Consider the following 24,585-nt stretch of genomic DNA (forward strand, 5'->3'; position numbering starts at 1 on the left):
GGGGCAGAAATTTCCACCAAAAAGAGAGGGAAGATTGGGGAATAATTTTTGGGCCTTGCCGTTATCTCCGTAACCCATCCAGCAAATCCATCCTTCTCTCTGGCTACTGTTTGAGGTTGAAGCAGATTGCTTTCAACATTGCTGCTGATTTGCAAGATGAACTCGGGACTCCACACCCATGTGATCATTTAAGCCGTCCATTCCACCTCACGGCATTTCCCCATTCCACCCTGACTCAATTCATCTGTTGCCAAGTGCTGAACTATATCTTTATTACTGTCAGACTAACACACCCCAGGCCAGAGCTATCTGGTATCAACCTGATGGCGACTTTGTTACTCAGATCTCCCACCATTCCATTCCACCATCAACCTTGTGCTTGCAGACCTAATGCCTTGATTTTAAAATTCCTGGTCCCTCCACATCCTTGACCCTTCCCATCTCTTCGATCCTCCAGGATACTTGCACTCCTCTAAGTCTGCACCCCCCCCCCCCCCCAAACATCTGAATTGGTGGTCCTGCCTGCAACTGTCAGGACCTCCCCTCTTCCTGTCCACCTCTCTTTCCTCCTAACCTCCTCAGACAGACTCTATAACTGCAAGTCCCTTATCTTCCTGCCGACACCACAGAAGCTCTGAAGGGGTTTATTTGGAAACCAGGTTGCACCGAGGCACACAGAAAGCGCCATCACAAAAACACCGGGTGATATTGACCCCATTTCATCGACCACACGCACACATGATCGAGTGAAAGGTCCGCCAGCGAGCTATGGCTCCCCCACAAAGGAGAGCGGCGCTCGGGCCGAAGATTAATGTCAGAACATAAACAGTTGGTGTACTGACGTGAGAAGGGGGATGTTTGCCAGCTGTATGGGAACTGAATGTACTTTCGCTGGTGTACACGGGGGAAGTGGGCGTGTCGGGGAACTGCGATAACTGAACTGTGGGACCCGCTGCAGGCAGCAAAAGGCAACAGAATGTTAGAATAACAGACTTATTGACATTGGACCTCGCCCAGAAAAAAAGACTTACACTGAAACTTGATGTGCTTCAAAATAGAAGATGTCAACTGTCTTGGCAGGCAGCCCAGTACATTAAGTTCTATGCCAGTCAAACACATGAGATGTACTGGGGAGTGTGTTAACTATTTTAAACTCTGCTCAATGTGAGGGCGGTGGTGTTCGTGGGTTGGAGGTACAATTCCTCACGTCTGGAGTTCCCCTACTCCGTCCTGGTACAGAGCGTGAAAGAGGTTGGTTGAAAGTGAACGAGTTCACGTCCTGCAGAGGTTGATCAGACTGGGACTTAAAACCACACAGTTGCGGGCAATCCCCAGATCACATCTCCCCTCCATGCTACTGGCTCGATCATTTTATGTGCTTCTGCGTTTTGTTTCTTGTCAAACGCTTGTGCTCGGTGGAGTCACTGCAGTACCGGCTGACAGCTGCTTAGTTGAAGCCGGTGGAAATTGCCCAGTAACTTCAGACCCGGGCAATTTAAAACTCAAGCAGCCCAGGAGGGAACACTGACACAAGGTAATCTTCCCTGTATTGTGCATTCCCATAAATGGGCGTGCAAGATTGCCTGGCAGTCTTGACCCTTAAAGTCCCCACACCTCCCCGAAGCAGAACTGAACCAAATGTCATCTCGACGACCGCAGCTTTCAACGTCATCGCTGCATAACATGTTGCAAAGCCCCCATGAGGATTGAGCCTCTTTTATTATGGAATGTTACGCTGCCATTCTGCGCTAGAGTTATCTTAGATGCACCTATCCGGATGCATCACGGCTTGGTGTGGCAACTGCCCTGCCCATGACCATAAGAAACTGCAGACAGTTGTGGAAACAGCTCAGCACAGCACCAAAACCAGCCTCCCCTCTGTGGTCTACACTTCTTGCTTCCTCTGTAAAGCAGCCAGCATAATCAAAGACCCCACCCACCCCCGACATTCTCTCTTCTTCCCTCTCCCATCAGGCAGAAGATCCAAAGGCCCGAAAGCACATACCACCAGGCTCAAATACAGCTTCTATCCTGCTGTTATAAGACTACTGAATGGTTCCCTAGTACGATAAGACGGACGCTTGACCTCACAATCTACCTCGTTATGATCTTGCACCTTATTGTCTACCTGCACTGCACTTTCTCTGTAGCTGTAACACTCTATTCTGCCTTCTGTTATTGTTTTACCTTGTACTACCTCAATGCACTGGTGTAATGAATTGATCTGTACGAACGGTATGCAAGACACATTTTTCACTGTAGAACATAGAACATTACAACACACAGGCCCTTCGGTCCACAATGTTGTGCCGACATGTTATCCTGCTCTAATATCTATCTAACCCTCCCCTCCCACATAGCCCTCCATTTCTCTATCATTCATGTGGCTATTTAAGAGCCTGTTAAATGTTCCTAATGTACAACCTCAGCCAGCAGTGCGTTCCACGCACCCACCACTCTCTGTGTAAAAAACTTACCCTTGACACCCCCCTTATATCTTCCTCCAATCACCTTAAAATTATGCCCCCTCATATTAGCCATTATCGCTCTGGGAAAAAGTCTCTGACTGTCCACTCGATCTACGCCTCTTATCATCTTGTACACCTCTATCACGTCACACCTTGGTACATGTGACAATAATAAACCAATTCCAATTATCTTTACTATAACCTCGTTTCCAAAGGACAAAAGTCCACTTGCTCTGAGCAGACATTAGAAGGTAATCGACCTTATCATTATCTGAACTTAGGTATGAGTCGCAGTCATACAGTAGTGAAACAGGCCCTTCAGCCCACCATGACCACTAAGTACATATCTATACTATCCCATTTACCAGTACTTGGTCCATAGCCAACTATGCCTTGGCGATTCAGTCGCTTGTCTGAATGCTTCTGAATGGCGGTGGGAGTACTTGCCTTCAAAATGAAGCAAGGATAAAGTGACATGGAGCAAGAAACAACACACAGGGGGAGCTCAGTGGGTTGGGCAGCATCTGTGGAGGGAAATGGACAGTCAACGTTCCGGGTCAAGACCCTTCATCTGGATTGGGTCTAGTCCAGATGAAGGATCTCAACCCAAAACATCAACTGTCCATTTTCCTCCACAGATGCTGCCTGACCAGTCAAGTTCCCCTTGCATTTTGTTTGTTGCTCCAGATTCTGGCATCTGCAGTCTCATGTGTCTCTAAAATTACATAGAGCCATTTGGCTCATCATACCTGTGTACTACCTCTTTGAAAGCAGTTTATCAAAGTTTCACTTCTCATTCTCTCTATAATATTAGTTGTTTATTCCTAGCCATATAGATATATAATTCCAGAGAAACAAAGGACTGAAGATGCTGGAATCTAGATGAAAAAACAACAAGACCATCCCCTCATGGAGCTGCTCTCCCCACCTCCACCACACCTGCCTATCACTATCTCTTACCTGCATCTACCTATCACCACCTTATGCCCACCCCACCTCCCCTCTTTTGTCCACCTATCACCGCTCTGTTTCCCTCCCCCCCCCCCCATATATTGGGCTTCCTCTTTTCCTGTCTTCAGTCCTGAAATGTTGACTGCCTGCTTTTCTCCACGGATGCTGCCTGGCCTGCTGACTTTCTCCAGCATCTTGTTGTTTTCTCATCTGGATATATAATTCTCCTCTGAAAAGCATTACTTAATTTGCTTTCATCAACCTCTCAGACTCTGTATTCCAGATCAAAACAACTTGCTACATTAAAAAAAAATTCCCCTTCACTTTGATGGTTCTTTTGCAAATGACCTTAAATTTAAATCTTTCATTAACTTTCGGATGTTCTGAGAAGTGTTAAACAAATATACATTCTCTCTTCCTTTGAGGTCATTTGGAATGGATTACCTCTGCTGGGGTTAACTCTCTTTACGTTTGCAACTGCTTCCTGGCACCTTCCCAAGGTAATGGAAAAAAAACAAGAATTAAATGTTCTTTTTTTCTGCTCTATTATTTTAAGCACAATACAAAAATTTGCATAAATGAAAATGTATGACGTAAAGCAATGATACAAATTTTCCTTTAGGAAATATTGTCGACCATCCAGTGACAGTGGAGACATGTGCAGTTGGGATGTACAATTGCTTGCTTGACTGGTCCCTTTAAGCTCAGGTTTTTTGTGGAAAGATGTCATTTAGAGGCTAATCATTGGAAGTTTTTACTATTGGTTCTTTGTCTTATCTTAAGTGCTGAGTTGGTAGCACTCTTGTCTCACAGTCAGAAACCTAAGCGTTCCAGTTCATGGAAGTCGTGTCAGGGTGGCTAGAGTGATTTATAACAGGAGGTCCCCTGTCAAATTTCTTGCAATTGGTTGCAAACAGGCGAAATAAATTTGCATTTGCCAAAAAGAGAGAGAATAAAGACCAAGAGAGAATAAAGTCATGGGAAGCAGTATACATACACCCATTTTCCAATCCAAAGGCCAATGTTTTGCTCTTATGGGCCACCATCGCAAATGTTTACCTCAGCTTGCTTTATGTGGGTAGCCTATCAACCTAATGCATATACAAACCAAGCAAAACAATAAACCCATTTTCTGAAAGATATAAAGATCATGCTTTCTCGCTGGCATTTGCCCTTTCACCCATTGTCAGCTTAGACAGCTAGGCCACAGTGGAAGACTCGTTCATAATATGCAGGCACTGAAGTAGAAAATATATTTTCCCTCCAAAGTAACGGAGATCTTCGACAGTCACGAGCACTGACAAAAATCAGGGAATCCGTGGCAACCGTGACCTGAGGTGACCCCATAAGAAAATGGGCCAGAACTCAAACCTAATGCAAAGAAGGTCCATGCAACCCGCAATCTGGGAAATTCCAAAACTGGAAGGGGAGAATTCCATCACAGCATCTTGAAGCAGTTTTTGGAATTCATAGCAGAGAGATTACACAACCTTTGCCCAGAACTTTCTGCTCATTAATCTCTCTGTGTAATCCCACTGGTTATTGCAGGACTTCACATAACATAGGTAAAAGGCCAGTCTTACAATTATTAATCTTGTCCCTTTAAAAGAAGAAATGTTATCAAAACACATTTAGTATTCCTGGTATTTCATCTGCCCTTGGCTGGTTATGAGCAGTAAATCCATCCATGGTAACAACTGCTGAGAATAACTTCACCCTGAACAGAAATACCTGGGCTGTGGTTAACAGACTATAGCTGCTGTTTTTTTCCACTTGTGCTAGTTAAAACATTGGGAAGGAACAAAGGGTATTAGGTAATTTCCAAGAATTGCAGCTAAAATTACATCTAGGCTCCATACCATCTTGTCCAATGGAAAATCATAGAGCACGAGGGGACATAATTTTAAGGTGATTGGAGGAAGATATAAGGGGGATGCCAGGGTTAATTTTGTTACACACAGAGTGGTGGGTGCGTGGAACACACTGCCTGCAGAGGTGTGGGAGCAGATACATTAGGGACATTTAAGAGACTCTTAGATAGACACATGAATGATAGAGAAATGGAGGGCTATGTGGGAGGGAAGGGTTAGATAGATCTTAGAGCAGGATAAAATGTCGGCACAACATTGTGGGCCGAAGGGCCTATACTGTGCTGTAATGTTCTATGTTCTATGTTCAACATAGAACAGTACAGCCCAGGAACAGGCCCCTCGACCCATGATGTTGTGCCAAACTAATTAAACTGGTAATTAAACGCCTAACTAAACTAATCCCTTTTGCCTACACAATGTCCATATCCCTCTGTTCTCTGCACATTCATCTGCCCATCTGAGAGTCTCTTAAGCGCCTCTGTCATATTTGTTTCCACTATCATTCCAGGCACCCACCACCCTCTGTGTAAAAAACTTGCCCCGCACATCTCTTTTGAACTTACCTCCCTCACCTTAAATGCCCCCTAGTATTAGACATTTCAGCCCTGGGAAAAAGATACTGGCTGTCTACTCTATCCGTGCCTCTCATAATCTTATAAACTTCCATCAGGTCTCCCCTCAGCCTCCGCTGCTCCAAAGAGAACAACCCAAGTTTGTCCAACCCCTCCTTATAGCACATGGCCTCTAAGAACGTCTAATGTAAGATGGTCTAATGGTGATAATGGATTGATGCTTCATACTGAATGTCAAGTGCCCTAAAGGCAAGTCCCATGTTGTAAGTGTTGAAGTCAGCAGAACTGCTTAGAACTAATTTCTTTCCCTTGTGGATTGTAAGGATAACTGGCCAAAATGATGAGAGGACAGTGTAAGGACTAGAAAGATGTGCTCCTGGTGACCACCCACTTCAATTCCACATCCCACTCCCACACTGACATGTCGGTCCACGGCCTCCTCTACTGCCACACTGAGGCCAGACGCAGGTTGCAGGAACAACACCTCATATTATGCCTTGAGAATCTCCAACCTGATGGCCTCAACATCGATTTCTCTAACTTCTAGTAACCCCACCCCTTCATTTTCTTCCCCACGACTTCTTTGTCTTCCCTTATTCCTGTGGCTCCCTTCCCCCACCTTGATGACCTGCCCATCTCCTCTCCTCCCCTCCCCCATCCTTTATTCCCTGGTCCACTGCCCTCTCCGACTGGATTCCTTCCTTTTCAGCCCTTTGCCTCTTCTACCTATCGCCTCTCAACTTATTACATTTTCTCCCCTCCCCCACCCACTACCTTCCCCCCCCCCTCACCTGGACTCACCTCTCACCTGTACTCACCTGTCACCTGCCTGCGTGTGCTCCACCCCCTCCCCCCACCTTCTTATTCTGCCTTCTGCCCTTTTCCTTTCCAGTCCTGATGAAGGGTCTCAGCCCGAAACGTCGACTCTATTTCCCTCCATGGATGCTGCCTGACCTGCTGAGTTCCTCCAGCACTTTTTGAGTATTGTTCCAGATTCCAGCAACTGCAGAATTTCTTGTGTCTCCTGATTACAGGAAAGATGCGGTTAAGCTGGGGAGGGTGCAGAAACAATTCACAAGGGTGTTGCCTGGATTGAGTCCTAAGGAGAGATTGGATAGGCTGGGTCTCTTTTCCCTGGAGCAAAAGAAGCTGAGAGGTGACATGTATAAAATAATGAGAGGCATAGACAGGGTAGGTAGTCAGAGGCTGTTTCCCATGGTATTGGCGTCTAAAACTGGAGGACGTAGGTTTAAGGTGCGAGGAAGGAGGGTTAAAGGGGATCTGAGGGGTAAATTTTTCACACACAAAGTGGTTGACATCTGGAATGAGCGGCCAGTGGAGGCAGGAACAGTAACAACATTTAAGAGACATCTGGACAGGTACCCAAATAAGCAAGCCGTAGAGGGATATGGAATTAAGGCAGGCAAGTGGGATTAGTAAAGGTAGGTGCGAGGGTCAGCAAGGACCCTATGGGCTGAAGGGTCTGGTTCTATGCTGTACGTCTACGACTTTACGACTTGAAGAAATAGCCTCGATAGTGGAGCTGCTTTGTAGACAATAGGGGCCATAAACCTGGGGTTGTAGAGTTAGTGCACAAGCTGAGGATGAGTGAGAGCAGAAGACTATTTTCTGGTGTGCCGGTTTGGCATGGAGATAATCCAGCCAGTAACAAACAGATCCAAAGCCTACTGAGGGGGGCATGATGGCTGTACAGTGGGTGGGGTGTGAACGGCCAAGGGTTGGGGAGGAGTGAGAGCTTTCCAGATAAAGAGGTTAGAGCAAATAGGCAGATGGGAAGAGAAGGAGACACAAGAGACTGCAAATGCTGGAATCTGGAGCAACAAACAAAGCGCTGAAGGAACTCAGCGGGTCAGGCAGCATCTGTGGAGGGAAACGGACAGTCAACGTTTCGGGTCGAGACCCTCCCAGGAGGTGGGAAGAGAAGCTTGAATTTAAAGCGGCAACTACAGTCCACAAGTGGGTGGACAGAGTGCAGAAGCCATGTTCTACATAATGATAAGGGTATTTCAAATGGAGCCACACAGTTGGAAGCTGGACAAACACAACCTGGGAACTGCTCAGCAGCAGGGCAAAATGAGGCCAGAAACCAAGAGGCTGGTGGTTGGAATCTATGGGAAGTCTGGTTGTTAGAGTTCAATGCTGTCTGGTGGTAAGAATCCAAGACAAAGACTGGGCCTGTGTTGTTTTCAGGGTTGTTGAAGTCTCTCCTGTGCTTGACATCAAAGTCAAAGTCAAAGTCAAGTTTATTGTTATGTGCACAAGAACATGTGTGCACAGGTGCAATGAAAAACTTACTTGCAGCAGCATCACAGGCACATAGCATCAGATAAGCAGCATTCTCAAGAAAAACATAAATTAAACACAATTTTTACAAGAAAGAACACAATTAAAAACAAAGTCCATTTTGGTGCAAAGTGATCAAAGTGGTCAGTGCTGCTGGTAGTGATTGGGGCCTAGAAAAGAGTCAGGGTAATGCATCTTTCAGTTGAGCAGAGTTTGAAGCTAGCTTGTTAGTCACAGCCCTGCATCCGTCAGTGCTTTTTTATAACACTTATTCATTTCTAAGGATGTGGGTGTCACTGGCGTAGCCAGAGGTTATTCCTGCCTTCAATTAACCTTGAGAAGCTGGCTGTAGAAAGCCATCTTGAAGTGCTGCAGTCCTTTGGTGAAGTTACCTCCATGGCGTTGTTTTGTGGGGAGTTCCAGTGTTTAGACCTCGTGATGATGAAGGAACAGTCAGGATGGCGTATGACGCAGAGGGGGACCTGCAGGTGGTGATGTTCCAATGTGCTTGCTGCTCTTTGCCATCTTGGTGGTAGAGATTGCTGATTTGGAAAATACTTGCAGAGTAGTTATAGGTAAAAAACTGCAGTGCAATTAAGAGATGGTCCGCTGTGTGTTTGTAGTGGAGGGAATGAACACCTCAGATGGTGGATGGGGTACCAATCAAGCAGATTGCTTTGTCCTGGATCATATCAAGGTTCCTGAGCATTGTTGAGCTGCATTCATTCAGACACGTGTAGGGTGCTCCATCACATGTGGATGACGGAATGACAATGAGTGTCAGGAGCTGAGCCACTCACCACAGGATACCCAGCCTCTGAACTGACCTTGTAGCCGTGGTATTTATGTAACTGGTCCATCTGAGTTTACTCCAAGATGCTGTTGGTGGGGGACTTGGTGTTGGCAATGCCACTACATTGTAAGAGTAGGTGATTAGACTCTCTCTTGTTGGGAATGATCGTTATCAGTCACTTTCATTGGCACAAATCGCCACTTATCAGCCCATCCCTGAATGTTCTCCAGGTTTTGTGGTTTGCTGCCATGGGCTGCTTCATTTGCTGAGGAGATACAAATGGAATTGAATGTTGTTCGATCATCAGCAAATATCCCCATTTTCAACTTTAAGATGGAAGGAAGGTCATTGATGAAGTCGCTGAACGCAGTTGGGCCCACCACCTGGGGCTGAAATGATTGACAACAATTATATCATCTTTCTGCTAGCTATGACGCTAAACATTACAATGATTACCCCTAGATGCCCATTGACTTTAGTTTTACTCGGGCTCATCGAAACCACGTTCAATCAAATGCTGCCTTTACGTCAAGAGCCATCTCTCTCTCCTCATCTCTGGAATTCAACTCTTTGGTCCATAAAGAAAAATACGGCTTGAAGAATTCAGTGGGTGAAGCATCATCTATGGAGGCAAAAGGTGTAAGTCAAGGTTTTGGGTCAAGACGCTGCATCAGGACTTTTCAGTCCGTATTTGGACCGGTGCCCTGAAGAAGTCTGGAGCCAAGTGGTCCTGGCAAAATCCAAACTGGGCATCGGTAAGCAGCTTACTGGCAAATAAGTGCCACTTGGTAGTCTTGTCAATGACATCTTCCATCACTTTACCGGTGACTGGAAGTGGGCTGATTGCACAGTAATGGCTGCAGAGGATTTGTCCTGCTTTTTATGAACAGATCATATCTGGGCGTTCTTCATATAGGTGGTGTTTTAACTGTACTGTAACAGCTTGGCCAGTAGCACAGCTACTTCTGGAGTGCAGGTCTTCAGTACATCAGCTGGGACATTGCCTGATCCTGCAGCGTTTGTTGTATCCAGTGCTCTCTGCTGTTTCCTGACATCAAATGGAATTAACCGAGCTGGCTACAGACTGGCTTTTGTGGGAACCTGGGAGTGACTGGCGGTCAAAGTTGAGGATTAGCTGAGCTTGTAGGATTTCTGGGATACTTTCCACAGTGGAGCTGGTTTGCTCCCTTTTGCTTTTGTTGTCAAGAATATGGACTTTTGATTTGGTTCCCAATTTTAATGTCGCCGGAGACCATTCTCCAGGAGCACTTTGCAGCAATTACTGCTCAGGGCTTTTGTGCTGGTGTTGCTCATCCACAGCTGGAGCACTAGAAAGGAAAAGAATGCTATTTGGGCAGTTTCCAAAAACTATAAATAATCGAGCTACAGATACACGGAGCTTTAGATTCAGGCAGCACTGGGGTGCAGCACACTGCTGCTCCCTCACATCTCCAGTGATCCGGATTAAATTCTGATCTCCGCTGCTGTCTGTGTGGAGTTTGCCCTCTCTCCCTATGACCGCGTGGGTTTCCTCCGGGTGCTCCGGCTTCCTTCCACGTCCCAAAGACTGGTGGGTTAATTGGCCACTGTAGCATAGGTACAGTACCCTTAACATAGGTAAATGGCAAAGGAATCAAAGGGAAGTTGATGGGCGTGTGAGAGAGAATAAATTGCAGGGTGACGGGGATATAAGAAAAGTGAAACTGGGACTGAAGGCTCAAATGGGAATTGGCATGTACCTGATGGGCATTGTATGCTGTAATAAGATTATCTGCACTTTAAAAAAGGACACCTTTAGCATTATGAGTGTAATGCATATGTAACATTCAATGGTTTTATAAATCACCACCTCAATCTCAAATGCATTGAAAGTAGCAGTTGGGACCAGTATGATTTGCTGGCATCCACGGCTTCTGTTGCATAAAACCAAGTGACATGAGTGCATTTCAGAACCTTGGCCAACAAGTACTACAATTCAATTTGCACAACCACAGGGCAATCTAAGAACAATATCTGAATTACCGATCCATGCTCATGTTAAGCAGAGTTCGGCAGTGGGAGTGCTCATTCCGGAAACCTATCCTTTAATAGTCTTCATGCCACTCACAGTTCCCTTCTCCTTTTCCAGAAGGTGTTGCTATAATGACTGTTAATACCTCAGTCCTCTGTTTTCATCAACCCTGGCACTACATCTTGATTTTATCACATCTATCATTCTAACAAGATATTACCAGTTCCCCGCACTTTAATCAATCTGCAGCCAACACTATTTATTGATGATGAGGTGCACTGTAACATTTCTACTGCCTCTCCGTCTGATATGAGTTAACTCAGCAGAGGTCACGAATCCGACCTGCCACCTTTGTTGGCTCCTGGTTGGGCTGCTGACATAGATTTTCAGGTCAATGTATGTTGAAGGTATTTCCATTTGTTTTTTTCGGAAGAACATAATCTGATGCTGAGCTATTCTTTCCTCAGTGATGTTTATATGCATATGCTGAGACTTATAAAACTGGTGTTTCCTGTCCAGTAAGTTATATAAAAGTAATCACCACACTGAATCTTGTATTTATTAACACAGTGACTGTGATGCCAATTTTTTTGACTCTTTCAAATGGGCTTAAGATTCAAACACTCCTGAATGTTCCTGTAAACCATTATTGATACTTTCTGGATTTGAATAGCTATTAGTAACGATTAAAAATTGTTGACCCTTTGTCATGTCACTGCAGAAACCATACATCTCATGTTCCCCCCAAAGTAAGCTGACATTTTCCTCAAACCTTTCAGTTAACGGAACAAAACTTCCACGGAATTAAACTTTGATTGTTATGAGTTTCAAATGTTAGACCAGAGTCTGCTGAAGGATTACTAGACTGTGCACAACACTTGCCATCCTAAGTAAATAAATCCACCAGCAACTCTTGGCAAGGAAGAGAAATCCCACGAGCTGCAAATCAGCATGGTTCATAATGATCAGCACTACCCTACAATTATGTCTAATTATCAGTGAACCTTTTAAATATTGCGGTGTGTTAATGTTTGCTTTTCTACTTCTCTGGCCCAGAACTATTATAACTGTGGAGTCTCTTTCCTGCATGGAGTGAATTCCATTAGGAGACTATTAAATCATCACATGCACCTTTTATTCTCCATGTAGCTCTGTCTTTCGCTGTCTCTTAATCCAGACAGCTGCACCTTGCAATTCATTGTCTTCCCTTTGTTTCTTTCTGCAAAGTCAATTCTCATTGGTTAAAAACTTGCACAGTTGATTCTGATGTTCACAGAAGTCCCAAATGTCCAGTTGACCGAGGAGGTCATTATCAACTCTGGGAGAAAGGAATGTTAAAACCTAAATGTGCATAAATGTATTCATGTAATGGGGTGCACTATGATATACCAGTAATGTGGAGCTTCACAATATGACCAATTCAAAGCAGGGATAAAATATCAATTTCTTTTAATCTGAAGAATAGATCTTTAAAAAACACATCTAACAAATTATTGTGGTAACACACTGGGAAATTACTACCTTTGAAACTTGTTAAGTGAACTTACAGAGTTACAATAACAGGCAAGGATGAAAATGTGTTTGTATTTATTTGGTTACTAACATCTCATTATGTTAGATATATATCTGTGAAAGATTTTTTATGTTCATTTTAACATTGACAATTTTTAATGATTATTGCCACTGAATAATCCAGGGCCATATGGATGACAACACACAATGTAGAAGAGAAAATAGCAGGAATGAAGGTGCAAGAAATACGTGACACCAAATCAAGCCAATAGATTGTAGGACCAAAAGAATTAGGGAGACTCTGGAGTTGCACGCTAGTCTCTATATTGCCTTACTGCTACAATAATGCTTCTGTCCTAGCCTGTGCGTGGATGTTTACAGTAATATGTGTTCAATAACAAGAAATAATATTTCTGGTTCACAGAGACACAAGATATTCTGCAGTTGCTGGAATCTGGAGCAACACACACAAAAAGTGCTGGAGGAACTCAACAGGTCTGGCAGCATCTAAGGAGGGAAATAAACAGTCGACATTTCAGGTCGAGACCCTTCATCAGGACATCAGGATTTCTATTTGTTCAGTGATATGGTTCAGTCATGAAGAAAAGAAAGAAATCAAACACTAGGGTAAGTACAGGAAAAAACACACAATTAACTTCCACACCAGTAACTCCATTTTTACAGTCATAGAGTCATACAGCACAGAAACAGGCCCTTCAGCCCAACTCATCCATGCCGGCCAAGATGTCCATCTAAGCTGGTCCCACTTGCCTGCATTTGGCCCATATCCCTCTAAACCTTTCTGATCCATGGACCTGTCCGTGTGTCTTTTATATGTTGTTATTGTGTCTGCCTCAACCACTTCCTCTGGCAGTTCACTCCGTATACACACCGCCCTCAGTGTGAAGAAGTTGCCCCTCAGGTTCCTTTTAAGTCAGTCCATTCTCACCTTAAACCTATGCCTTCTAGTTTTTGATTCCCCATCCCTGGGAAAATGACTCTGTGCATTCACTCTTTCTATGCCCCTCATGATTTTATACACCTTTATAAGGTCACCCTTCAGTCTCCTACACTCCAGCAAATAAACTCCTAACTTACCCAACCTCTCCCTATAACTCAGGCCTTCGAGTCCTGGTAACATTCTCATAAATCTTTGTACTCTTTCCAGCTTAATGACATCTTTCCTATAACAGGGTAACAGAAACTGTATACAATACTCCAGGCGCAAGCAGCTCTATAGATCTGAGCAAATAATGTATTAAAGAAAGGAACTTAAGGCAGTGAGATCACAGGGAATATAGAATGATATACTTGGGCAAGAAGTGAATCAAGGGAAGGAAATTCAGAGGAACATTAGCCATTTTATTTCAAACAAAATAGAAACATGAAAGTTTGTAATGAAAGAAGTGAGTCGGGTCATCGTCCAGACATCTGTCATTCACTGAGAGTCCTTACTTTTCTCTTATGACTCAGTATTTTGCAACTGTTATCGACCATTTTCCCTGAACAATCAATGTGAAGGGGCTCACCTACTTGGCAGTTGGTTTGTGATGAATTATGTCAGGGGTATCCAAATAGTTCAGATGAAGTTGCCAGTTCTGGTTGGATGTTTTCCTGGAGGCTTCATCCAAAAACCCTGCCCTGTGAAACTATTTTTCCCATGAATAAGCAAAAAAAAAACAAAGGAAGTGCAAAAATCACACAATCGTTCCAATGCCTCTTTGAGTAACTTTTTTTTCCTGGGCTACTAGCAGTTGTGCACAGGAGATAAACTTAATTTCCTGGAATCTTCAGGACACTCCTGGAGACTTGGCAACCTTAGTTTCCAGTCTGAGATCCAATGGATTAAAATTTTCAACAAATAGAGAGGGGGAGAGAAAGAGAGAGGGAGAGAAATGAAATGCTTCATTTAGCAAGAAGCCGATTCATATTCCCAGCAGATGCTGATAATCTGATCTGCTGTGGAGAATGCCTTGACAGTGTTCTTACAGCTTGTTTCTGTATTTCCAAACGAAGGATTAGCTAGAACATAATGAAGTCCATCATTTGGAAATAACAATCTGAATATCTCCATATCTGTAGGCACAGCCTCAGAATAAAGAGATGTCCCTTTAGAACTGAGATGAGGAGGAATTTCTTCAGCCAGAGGGTGGCGAATCTGTGGAATTCATTGCCACAGACTGCTGTGGAGGCCAAGTCATTGGGTGTATTTAAGACAGGTTCTTGATTGGTAAGGGGGTTAAGGGTTACGGGGAAAAGGCAGGAGAATGGAAGTGAGAAAAAAAAATCAACCATGATCGAATGGTGGAGCAGACTCGACGGGCCGAATGGCCTAATCCTGCTCCTATATCTTATGGTCTGATAATGCTGAGTAAATATTTTTCTTTCAGACTAAGTTCCTCTTAATCAGACTCACCCCCAGGTTAAAATTTTATTTATCTAAGTGTGGAGAAAAATAGAAATGAAGATTAAAAGAAATCCACTATTACTGAAAATCTAGAAGGAAATGGGTAAATCATAGAATAATGTAGGGAGGATCTTGATCTTGATGATGTATCCTGTCATAAAAGCAGAAAATGTCCAGCAGGTCAGACAGTAGGTTAATTGGTCACTGTAATTACCCAGGGTGTAGATGGATGGCGGGAGATTTAGGGACGGAGTTGATCGGCATGTGAGAGAGAAAGGGAGCTGAGCGGGGGAAGCAGATTGATGGGAATGCTCTGAGAGCCAGCATAGACTCAGTGGGCTGGACAGCCTCCTTTAACATCATGAGAAATATGAAAATATGAAAACAGCATCAATGGAGAAAGAAACAAGTTAAAGTTTCAGGTCAGTGTCCTGCCAAGCCCACGGCATTGTCTTCCACTCTGGTGTGTTACATAGTTCCTGTGTTTCTATCCGATGCCCTCTGTTTGCTGTGAGCCTGTTTGGTTTGGAGCCACAGAACCGCTGGAAGTGTGGAAACACACCGAAGGGCCTGTTCCCCTGATGTATGACTCGATGATTCTACATAAGACTAGCTCATCTGACATCTTGGTTGGCATGGACGTGTTGGGCCGAAGGGCCTGTTTCTCTGCTGTATGACTCTATACCCACTACTGGAATGTGAAATCAAACCTACTTTCCATCTCTCCTTCTCACTCTGAGTCTTATTATGCTCCAATCAGTCACAACACGGTAGTGTAGCGTTTAGCATAATGCTATTACAGCGCCAGCGACCCGGGTTTCAATTCCAGCCGCTGTCTGTAAGGAGTTTGTACTTTCTCCCCGTGTCTGCATGGGTTTCCTCCGGGTGCTCCAGTTTCCTCCCACATTCCAAAGACGTACAGGTTAGGAGCTGTGGGCATGCTATGTTGGCACTAGAAGAGTGGCAACACTTGCGGGCTGCCCCCAGAACACTCTACGCAAAAAGATGCATTTCACTGTGTGTTTCGATGCACATGTGACTAATAAATAAATATCTTATCTAAATGGTGTCGAATGATTAATTGGGTCACAGTGGAGGATGGGTGGTGAGAAGCTGATCGTCAGCTGTTTTGGAATTCCACACATGCTTGGCCAGACACAGAGGTCCAAACCAACATGGAGGAAACATCTCAGTGCATCTGACCACCGGCTCTACCACTGAACTCCCAGCTGAGGCAAACCTGGAGAGAGACACCCGGCCTCTCAGTTTAATAGCAGGGAGGGCTCGCATACAAATAGCATTGCACGACCTGTTGAGAAAGCAAAACTCACTTAAGTAAGTAAGTTTGAATAATTTTTATCCTATTTTAACGTTTTCCTTTCTTTTTAGCATTTTACAATGATGTTAACTAAATTGTAATCTTCACTGTTTACTTTTTTAATTACTTACTCCATCTGGATAATTTTTAAAATGTCTCTGACAGCTGCATTACACAATCAATTATCCAGTTGAAATCAAATGTATAGCGCATAAAAAGCATGTGTTGTGAATCTAAATTTCAGGGAGACTGTGTATTCATGTAGGATACTCCTCAGTCTTCACTCTTCAAGGGCAAAAAGACCCAGACTGTTTGTCTTTTCCTGAGGGCTTCTATTTCCAGTATCATCCTTGTTAATCTTTCCTGCACTTTTTTCCAAAGCATCAATGTAATTTTTAATGCAGCGACTAGAATTGTGCACAATACCAGTGGAGTGGTCTAACCAAGGTGGAATTTATCCGTATCTGTGGATGATGAAACCAAGTGGTGGTACTTAGGTGAGGAAGAACAGCCAGTGTCAAATGCCAATTTTTTACCAACTATTTTTCCAGCTCTCTATAGATTCTAGTCCAGTTTTGAGGAAGGGCAGCCAAAGTGAGACCTTTCTGGTATGCCAGAGTTAACAATGTGACAGTGGGAACTGAAGCCATGGTTGGAGATGAACTGGTTGCAAATGGACAAAGCAAGGGTTGCCCCTCAGAGCAGGATGGCTGGAGGAGGAGGATGTGCGATGAGCTATTTGAAGGGCTTCCGAGACTCTGGGAAGGATGTGGAGTGATAACACTCCACAATCACAAAGGATTTTGTTTGTGTCTTTGTTAAGGGGTTGTTTTAGCGCTGCAGATAAAAGAATCTTTTGAAACCGGTTTGAAGAGATTCAAACAGCGAGTTGCAGAAAATATAGCTACAGATTTGGCAAGCAACATCTTCTTCAAAGACTTTGGAGAGGAAAGGGATATTGAAAATGATCAAGCAGTTTCCAAGGTCAGGGGGATAAAGGTTATTTTTTTTCAAGAGACTGATGTCAGTAGTTTTGAAAGTGCAAAGAACATACAAAATACCAGCCTACAAGAGATTAATATGCCAATTTTTTAAAACTTCTGCTCAGTTTGATAAGAACCAGGACCTTGAGTGAAATAGTTTGGTTTCCTTTGAGAAGAGTTTCTGCACAAGATGTTCATTTCAGAGGATGAAGTTTAGATTCTTTGCCATGATCCAAAAAGCTGTGGTTTACATCATGTTTCTCTTTCAGACTCCCCCCCATTTCCTTTCAAGCAAAGAATTCAGCTGAGGGTGCAACATATTTTACACCTTATGTAGATGTTTTCTATATGCCCTTCTTTTTAAGGCAGATGAACTTGCGATGGTCCTTCTCATCTCTGGTACCAAATTGCTCTTTTTATCCCACAATAATTTTCTCTGTAGATCAACATATTACATAGCTTGTGCTATGCATTGAAAGAATGAGCAGATTCTATTTAGTATATTTCCCATTGAACACAAGGCCAATGAGAGAATTGCATAGCACAAGCTACGTAATGTGTTGATCTATAGAGAAAACTATTGTGGGATAAAAAGTGCAACTTAGTTCCAGAGATGAAAAGAACCGTCACAAATTCATCGGCCTTAAAAAGATAGGCATATAGAAAACATCTATATAAGGTGTACAATAAATAAGTGAATGTGGGGGGAAGTCAAACGGGATTATTGTAGGATTAGTGTAAATGTGTGCTCGATAGTCAGCAGGGACTCAGTGTGCTGAAGAACCTATTTCTGTGCTGTATGATTCTTTGGCCTTTTGCTTCTGACAAACTATTCCCAGTGCATCAAATGTAAAGCAGAAGATTATTGATGATACCTTCAAATAGCATGGGCAGAGATGTTCTTCCCACTGCTAAACACTGGCTCCCCATGTGTGATTAACATGTGGGATTAACTTGATCATTGCCACTGCCTTGGCAGCACTGATATCATTATAGCATTGCACAAGGATTTACCAACTGCCTCAACATCATATTTCCAGCATGTGCAAGAGGCACACTTTTTACCACACTGACCCAAAAGCACATGCAAGGCAAACCAAAAATGTGTCCTCAGGATTTGCAAAGAAATGTAGAAGCAAGTTGGCACCTACAGCACCAAAGAATGTGGCAGTACACACCCTGCTTTGTGGCCTTAAACTGGAATTTGGATTGAAAAGAGACCAAGTAGAGAAATCCAGCACTAGCATTAACTGAGGCAAGAGTATTGTTTCATCGGTGTCTATTATAGCAGCCACTGGCTGTGCCTACGCCTTTGGCTGCCAGCCTAAAAGGGAGCACGATTTACTCCTGCCAGCTCTGTTATATGTTGCAATTAGAAAAAAGGCCAATTACCTAAAATGGTTTTAACCTCATGAACACTTGTTCCATTGGCTTCAAGCAGAGGCTGTAAAAGGAAAGATAAATGAGATCAAACCTAGGGTTACATGAATGCTGCCAGCTCATGGCCTGATCTTACATTTAACAATGTTCTTCAATCCTTCTAAACAGTCTTAACCCGAAAGTGCAATCCAGGATGCAACCTAATATTGAGACGGGTCAGAGCAGTTTCTGCCTTTTCCTGTTCCTGGCATAATGTATCCGAATGGTGGCAGGACAAAGACTGTGCTTGTATTCCCTTGAGTATAGAGATTAAGTAGGGATCCAATCTGAAAGGTAGTTTAAGAAGCTGACAAGGTACTCAAGGAGGAGTTCTTTCCTCTGGTGGGGAATTCCAAAGCAAGGGGGCCAAGCTTTAAAATTAGAAGTAAATTGTTCAGGAAACCCTTTAAGACACAGGGTACTGGAAATCGGGAATGGTATCCAAAAAGCTGCTGTGACAAGGCAACTGATATTTTCCAAACTGAGATTGAGAGTTTGTTGTTTTGCAATGGGATAAAGAGTTAAGAAACCAAGGCCGATGAATGCATTTAGGATACAGATTAGCCCTGATCAAGTTGAATGACAGGAAGTACTTGAGGGTGTGAATGGTCGACATCTGTTCCAACATCCCATCAAATATGAAAATTTGTTCCCTGCCATGACCATTCAGTGTTCTGTGCTTTAATTTCAGATTGCCTGCCTTTTGGAGTTTTTTCATCTTATACTTTGCCAAGAAAACCCAAAGGAAAATATTTTCATGAAGAGGATATGTGGAAGTTTTCTACAATTAGAACAGGTGCAAAGAACATTCCTGTCGATAGTGACAGTAAATTCAAACCAACACACCTTAGCTGAGCTTCCTGGTACATGCCCTACCTCTCTGGAATTCTGCTAATAGGATTGGTCAAACATAATCTCCTTTTCACAAAACCATATTGACTTTGCTTTATTACCTTGAATTTTTCGAAGTACCTTGCTATAAAATCTTTAATAATATGTGCTAACATTTTCCCATTGAGAGATGGTAAGCTAACTGACTTGTTCCCTGCTTTCTGTTTCTCCTTTTTGAATGTAGAAGTTGCACTCACTATTTTCTAATCTAATGGAACCTTTACCAAACCCAGAGAGTTTAGGATAATTAAAACCAATGCATCAGTTCTCTCAAGACCCTGGGATCAAGTCCTTCAGGACACAGGGACTTATTCATCTGTGCTCCAACAACTTGTTCAGTAACACTTCCCTGGTGATTGTAATTTTCCTGAGTCCTTGTTTTTCTTTCAATTTCCCAGCTGCAGTATGTCCAGGATGTTATTTGTATCTTCCACAGTGAAGGCCAATTTTTAGCAACCCGATTATGTTTTTTCCCAATTTGCTCAGAGAGTACAAGGAATTAATCTCGAATTTCTGAGACTCTGGTATAGACCTAAGTGTTGACAAAATTCACATGAGACGACATCTTATATGAGTTGGGTGAACAAGAGACTAGTTCCATGAGGAAATGCAATATGAGAAAGACCATTCTGCCCATCAACCCCATTCCATCCATGGACACCAGAGAATGCAGTTGCAAAGCCAAATGTTTACCCCACCCTGGCTGGTGGATCTGCACCTTTTTAAAATATTCATTTAAGGACATGGGATTCGCAGTCTGAGCCAGCACTTAATTACCCAGAGAAACAAAGGACCGCAGCTGCTGGAATCTAGATGAAAAACACAATGATGCTGGAGGAACTCAGCAGGCCAGGCAACACCTGTGGAGAAAAGCAGGGTCAGGACCCTCCTTCGGGACAAGATAGGAAAAGGGGGAGCCCGATAGATAGGAGGGAAAGCAGAGCAGTGATAGGTGGACAAAAGAGGGGAAGAAAACTTCTTCAAAGTGGGCATCCTTTCCGTCTTGGAACCTTGCGGCCTAACACCATGAACTTTGAATTGTCCCACTTTAAGTAATCCCCACCCCCTCTTCCCACACCCCCCCCCCCCCACCAACCATGCTTCTTCTCTTCTTCCCTTTCCTAGCCTATCTCTTTTATCTGCCTTTTTTCCCTCTCTCTCCTTACCTTTGACCCATCCCCCAGTGGATCTGCTCTCCCCTCCTCCCCTGCACCTGCCCATCACTATCTCTTACCTGCATCTACCTATCACCACCCTGTGCCCACCTTGCCTCCCCTCTGTTGTCCACCTATCACTGCTCTGCTTTTCCCGCCTATATATTGGGCTTCCCCTTTTCTTGACCGCCTGCTTTTCTCCACAGATGCTGCCTCGCCTGCTGAGTTCCTCCAGCATCATCCCTTCTTGCCCCCGAGAAGGTGGTGGTGAGCTGCCATTTTGAACCGCTGGAGTCCTTGAAGTGTGGGTATACTCACAGTGCTGTTTGGGAGGGAGTTCCAGGATCTTGACCCAGTGACGGTGAAGGAACAGCGATATTTTTCCAAATCAGGATGGTGCGTGACTTGGAGGGCAACTTCCAGGCGGTGGTGTTCCTCGTGCTTTTGCTGCCCTTGTCCTTCTAGCTGGTAGAGGTGTTGGGTTTGGAAGGTGCTGTCTAAGGAGTCTTGGTGAGTTGCTGCAGTGCATCCTGTAGATGGTACAAACTGCTGCTACTGTGCATCGGTGGTGGAGTGGTTGTGGACGGGATGCCTATCAAGCCAGCTGCTCTGTCCCCTGTGGTGTCCAGCTTTCTGAGTGTTGTTGAAGCTGTGCTCATCCAGGCAAGTGGAGAGTGTTCGACCACACTCTTGACTTAAGCTCTGTAGATGGTGGACAGGCTTTGGGGATTTAGGAGGTGAGTCACTCTCTGCAGGATTCCTAGACTCTGACCTGCTCTTGTAGCCTTATTGTATATATGGCCATTCCAATTAAGTTTCTGGTCAACGGTCACCTCCCCAGGATATTGATAGTGGGGGACTCAGTGATGGTAATGCCATTGAATGTCAGGTGACAATAGCTATATTTTCTCTTGTAGGATATCATCACTACCTGGCACTTATGTGGAGTGAACGTTACTTGCCACCTATCAGCCCAGACTTCCTACAGAGTCAAAATCTCCAGCTAGTGATAAATGGGTTAAATTTATAGAACATCTTTTGGACAACACATCAATATTTATAAGTACAAAAAAATAACATCCAGTTGTCTAGAAGAGCTTAGTTTTCAATAAGTACTTTGTATTTTGGAACAAAGTAAATTTGCATTATCATGTTTCAAAGCAAGTACAAGCACCTACTGTTCTGTTTGCTTCATTTTACTGCAATGGCAGAGTGCATTGACACAAGAGCTCTACATGTAGCAGTCTAAAAGAATTCAGTCAGTGCATCCAATCTTCTCAACAGAAAGTAGAACATGCCAAAAATGAAACCTCTTTGTGCTAAAAGGCTTCACAGTCCAACAACACAAGTAACTGCAATGACTGTTCCAGAACCTGGTTATAGGTGAGATTAGGAGTAGCGTTATGAAAACTCAGGGAAAAAAAACATCCTTTACTTTTTCCAAGGGTTAACAGTGTATCATCCTTCGCGCTGGTTGATATTTAGCCAAACTGAGGTTCATCGACACAGACAGAAATGAGTTACGATATAATTCTGATAACAATAGAATTATCACATAGGTCACAAAACATCATGTGTCAAGAATGGCTTCAGTGGATGAAGTTTATGACTAGAAGCAAACAAATAAATTAGAAAGTATCCACTCGAGTTGAAATTACCTAACACCCAGTTGGAATTAAAAGCTCTTGTTTGCTAAGATGAACCTGCCCAAGTCAATGTATGATGAATCAAAAAAGTAGCTACTCCTGTCAGGTAAGTAGGAAGGTATTAAATCCTTGAACTTCTCAGGCTAAGAGGAGACTTGACCAGCACAAGCCCATTTCCCTACTCACTGACATTTCCACACCTTACCTTCTGTCTATCACAGAGGCATGTCGTTGGTATATTGTGCGACATGCGATCTGTCCATGATCACACAAAAGCTAGATGTTGAGGGCATGCATTGGCTTTTACTTTTGGTATGTTGCAAAGATACAATGCTATAACCGGAAAGCAACATGTGTGATTTTATTGGCACCCTATACGTGGGGTGGCCTGCAACTCTAGTCAAGACTTTTGCTCTCTCTACTTGCTGTTATCTCGAAAGGAAGAATGAGATGTAGTTAATTGCCTATCAATGGAGAGCCCATTGAGCTCCCTTATAGAACAGTGGTGGCAATCTGCAAGATGTTGCAGAAATTTCCAGCTCCAACCCAGAAGGAGCCCAATCACATCAACTCGATAAACAAACCACAGGTACTGGAAACATGAAATAAAATCAGTGAACACTAGAAATACAGGGAGAAACAGAGCTGACATCTCAGGTTGGTCATTTTTTTTTACCAGTTCTGCTGAAAAATCAATAATCTGAAACATTAACTTTGTCTTTCTCTCCAGATTTGCTATTTGTGTCCAAAGTTCTTTGTTTTGTTAATCATGTAGAATTTAATTTACCAGATTTACCTTAATATTCATCGGCAGTACAGTCCTTACCACATTCTGGAGTGGCAACTGTGGCTTCAGTAGTAAGCATATTTCAATAAGGACGTTCTTGTTGAAGCATGAATGTCTCAGGGAGGAGCATAGTTCCTTGGGTATCTTGGGTGCATATTATGTCCTACTGGGAGGCCTTCTTTCCAACTCCTCCTCCAGTTGTTTGTGCTGTTTGGTGTGTTCTCTGCTCACTCCCCTGGTCGTGCCACATTCCTGGCAATTTTCTGTACAACCCTGTGAGTTACTTTGATCTAAAAGCGACTGTTTGGCAGAAAACATATCTTATAACATTAATACTTGAATTGGGAAAAAATGCAATTCTATGAAGAAAGCGAAGGGGAGGGTATGACTAATAGCATAGCTCTTTGAAATTAGACAGGCTGGACGATTGCCTTGTGGGCTATATGATTAGATCTCCACAAATTCATCCATGTCTTGAAAACAATTGATTTGTGCAGAAGCCTTAAAAGGCATCAAGGTTCTTTGGCACCTACTCAGTCAGTTCATGCAAACTAATGCAACATGAAATGAGAACAGAGGGCAACACTGTAGAATCATAGATACATATCATCTCCAAGACACACACTGTCCTGACATGGATATATATTCTGCTCCATCATCATCATCAGGTCTAATTTCTGGAACTTCCTAGCAACTACACTGTGGGAGTACCTTCACCAGGACTGCGGTGGTTCAAGAAGATAGCTCACCATCATCTTCTCAAAGGCAATTAGGAATGGGAAGTAAAATATGGCCCAGATCCCAAAAAGGACTAACAAAGAACTACTCAGAAATTTGTATACAGTAACTAATTAAGTGGTTGGCTAATCCTGATAAACAGCGTTGGCTGTAGTGTGTGTTAAGGTGGGGTAATGTGTCCTTCCTGCTGCTTAGCATATGTTCAGCTGTTTGAAGTCTAGAGAAGGCATTGCCTGGAGTCTTGAGTTCCTAAATGTGTTCCTGGCACCAAAGTAGCACTGCACTCTGACTGGCATTATCACCTGCCAACTCTGCATTATATTGGTGGACATTCAGTGCACGCACACTCACCCTCAACAACAAGACATCCAGGACAAAGTTTCCCGCCTTGGAGTTGTAAGGGCACCACCAGTACCCCAAAAATTGGGGCACCAATGATCCCAATTTCTTGCCAACAGCATCTCACACCATAAGCAGGACATTCCAGAGCATTTTATACTGGCGAGATAATCAGAGATAAGAAAATACTTTGTTTCAACCCCATGAGTTATATTGATCTGAAAAGTACTTAAAGAAAGCAAATCTCATAATAATAGTAAGTGAAATGGAAACAATACAATGCTCTGAAGAAAGAGTGTGTGGAGTTGGGGGTGACCAGTAGGATAGCTCTTTGAAATAGATTGCATAAACAGGCTGAATTGATGCTGTGTGATTAAATGATAATCAATTCCTTACAACAGGAACCAACTGAGATGGAATA

At 43.4% G+C, this 24,585-nt stretch overlaps 1 protein-coding gene and 1 long non-coding RNA gene across 2 annotated transcripts in view; one reads left to right on the plus strand and one right to left on the minus strand.

Moving 5' to 3' along the window:
- LOC127580972 (peptidyl-prolyl cis-trans isomerase FKBP5-like) overlaps window positions 1-23,213 on the minus strand; it is a 143,711-nt gene extending 120,498 nt beyond the window's left edge. Inside the window, exon 1 of the mRNA XM_052034982.1 lies at window positions 23,097-23,213. Within this exon, the coding sequence (XP_051890942.1) occupies window positions 23,097-23,108 (12 nt within the window). The 5' untranslated portion in view covers window positions 23,109-23,213. The remainder of the gene's footprint in view (window positions 1-23,096) is intronic.
- On the plus strand, window positions 998-21,714 carry LOC127580973 (uncharacterized). Its single transcript, XR_007957915.1, has 5 exons — window positions 998-1,251; window positions 3,845-3,919; window positions 12,907-13,109; window positions 19,301-19,405; window positions 21,572-21,714. It is a non-coding gene; the product is annotated as an uncharacterized LOC127580973 (long non-coding RNA).
- Window positions 23,214-24,585: the final 1,372 nt, after the last annotated feature.

This window comes from Pristis pectinata, chromosome 20 (genome assembly GCF_009764475.1).
Source record: "Pristis pectinata isolate sPriPec2 chromosome 20, sPriPec2.1.pri, whole genome shotgun sequence".
Lineage (NCBI taxonomy): Eukaryota > Metazoa > Chordata > Chondrichthyes > Rhinopristiformes > Pristidae > Pristis > Pristis pectinata.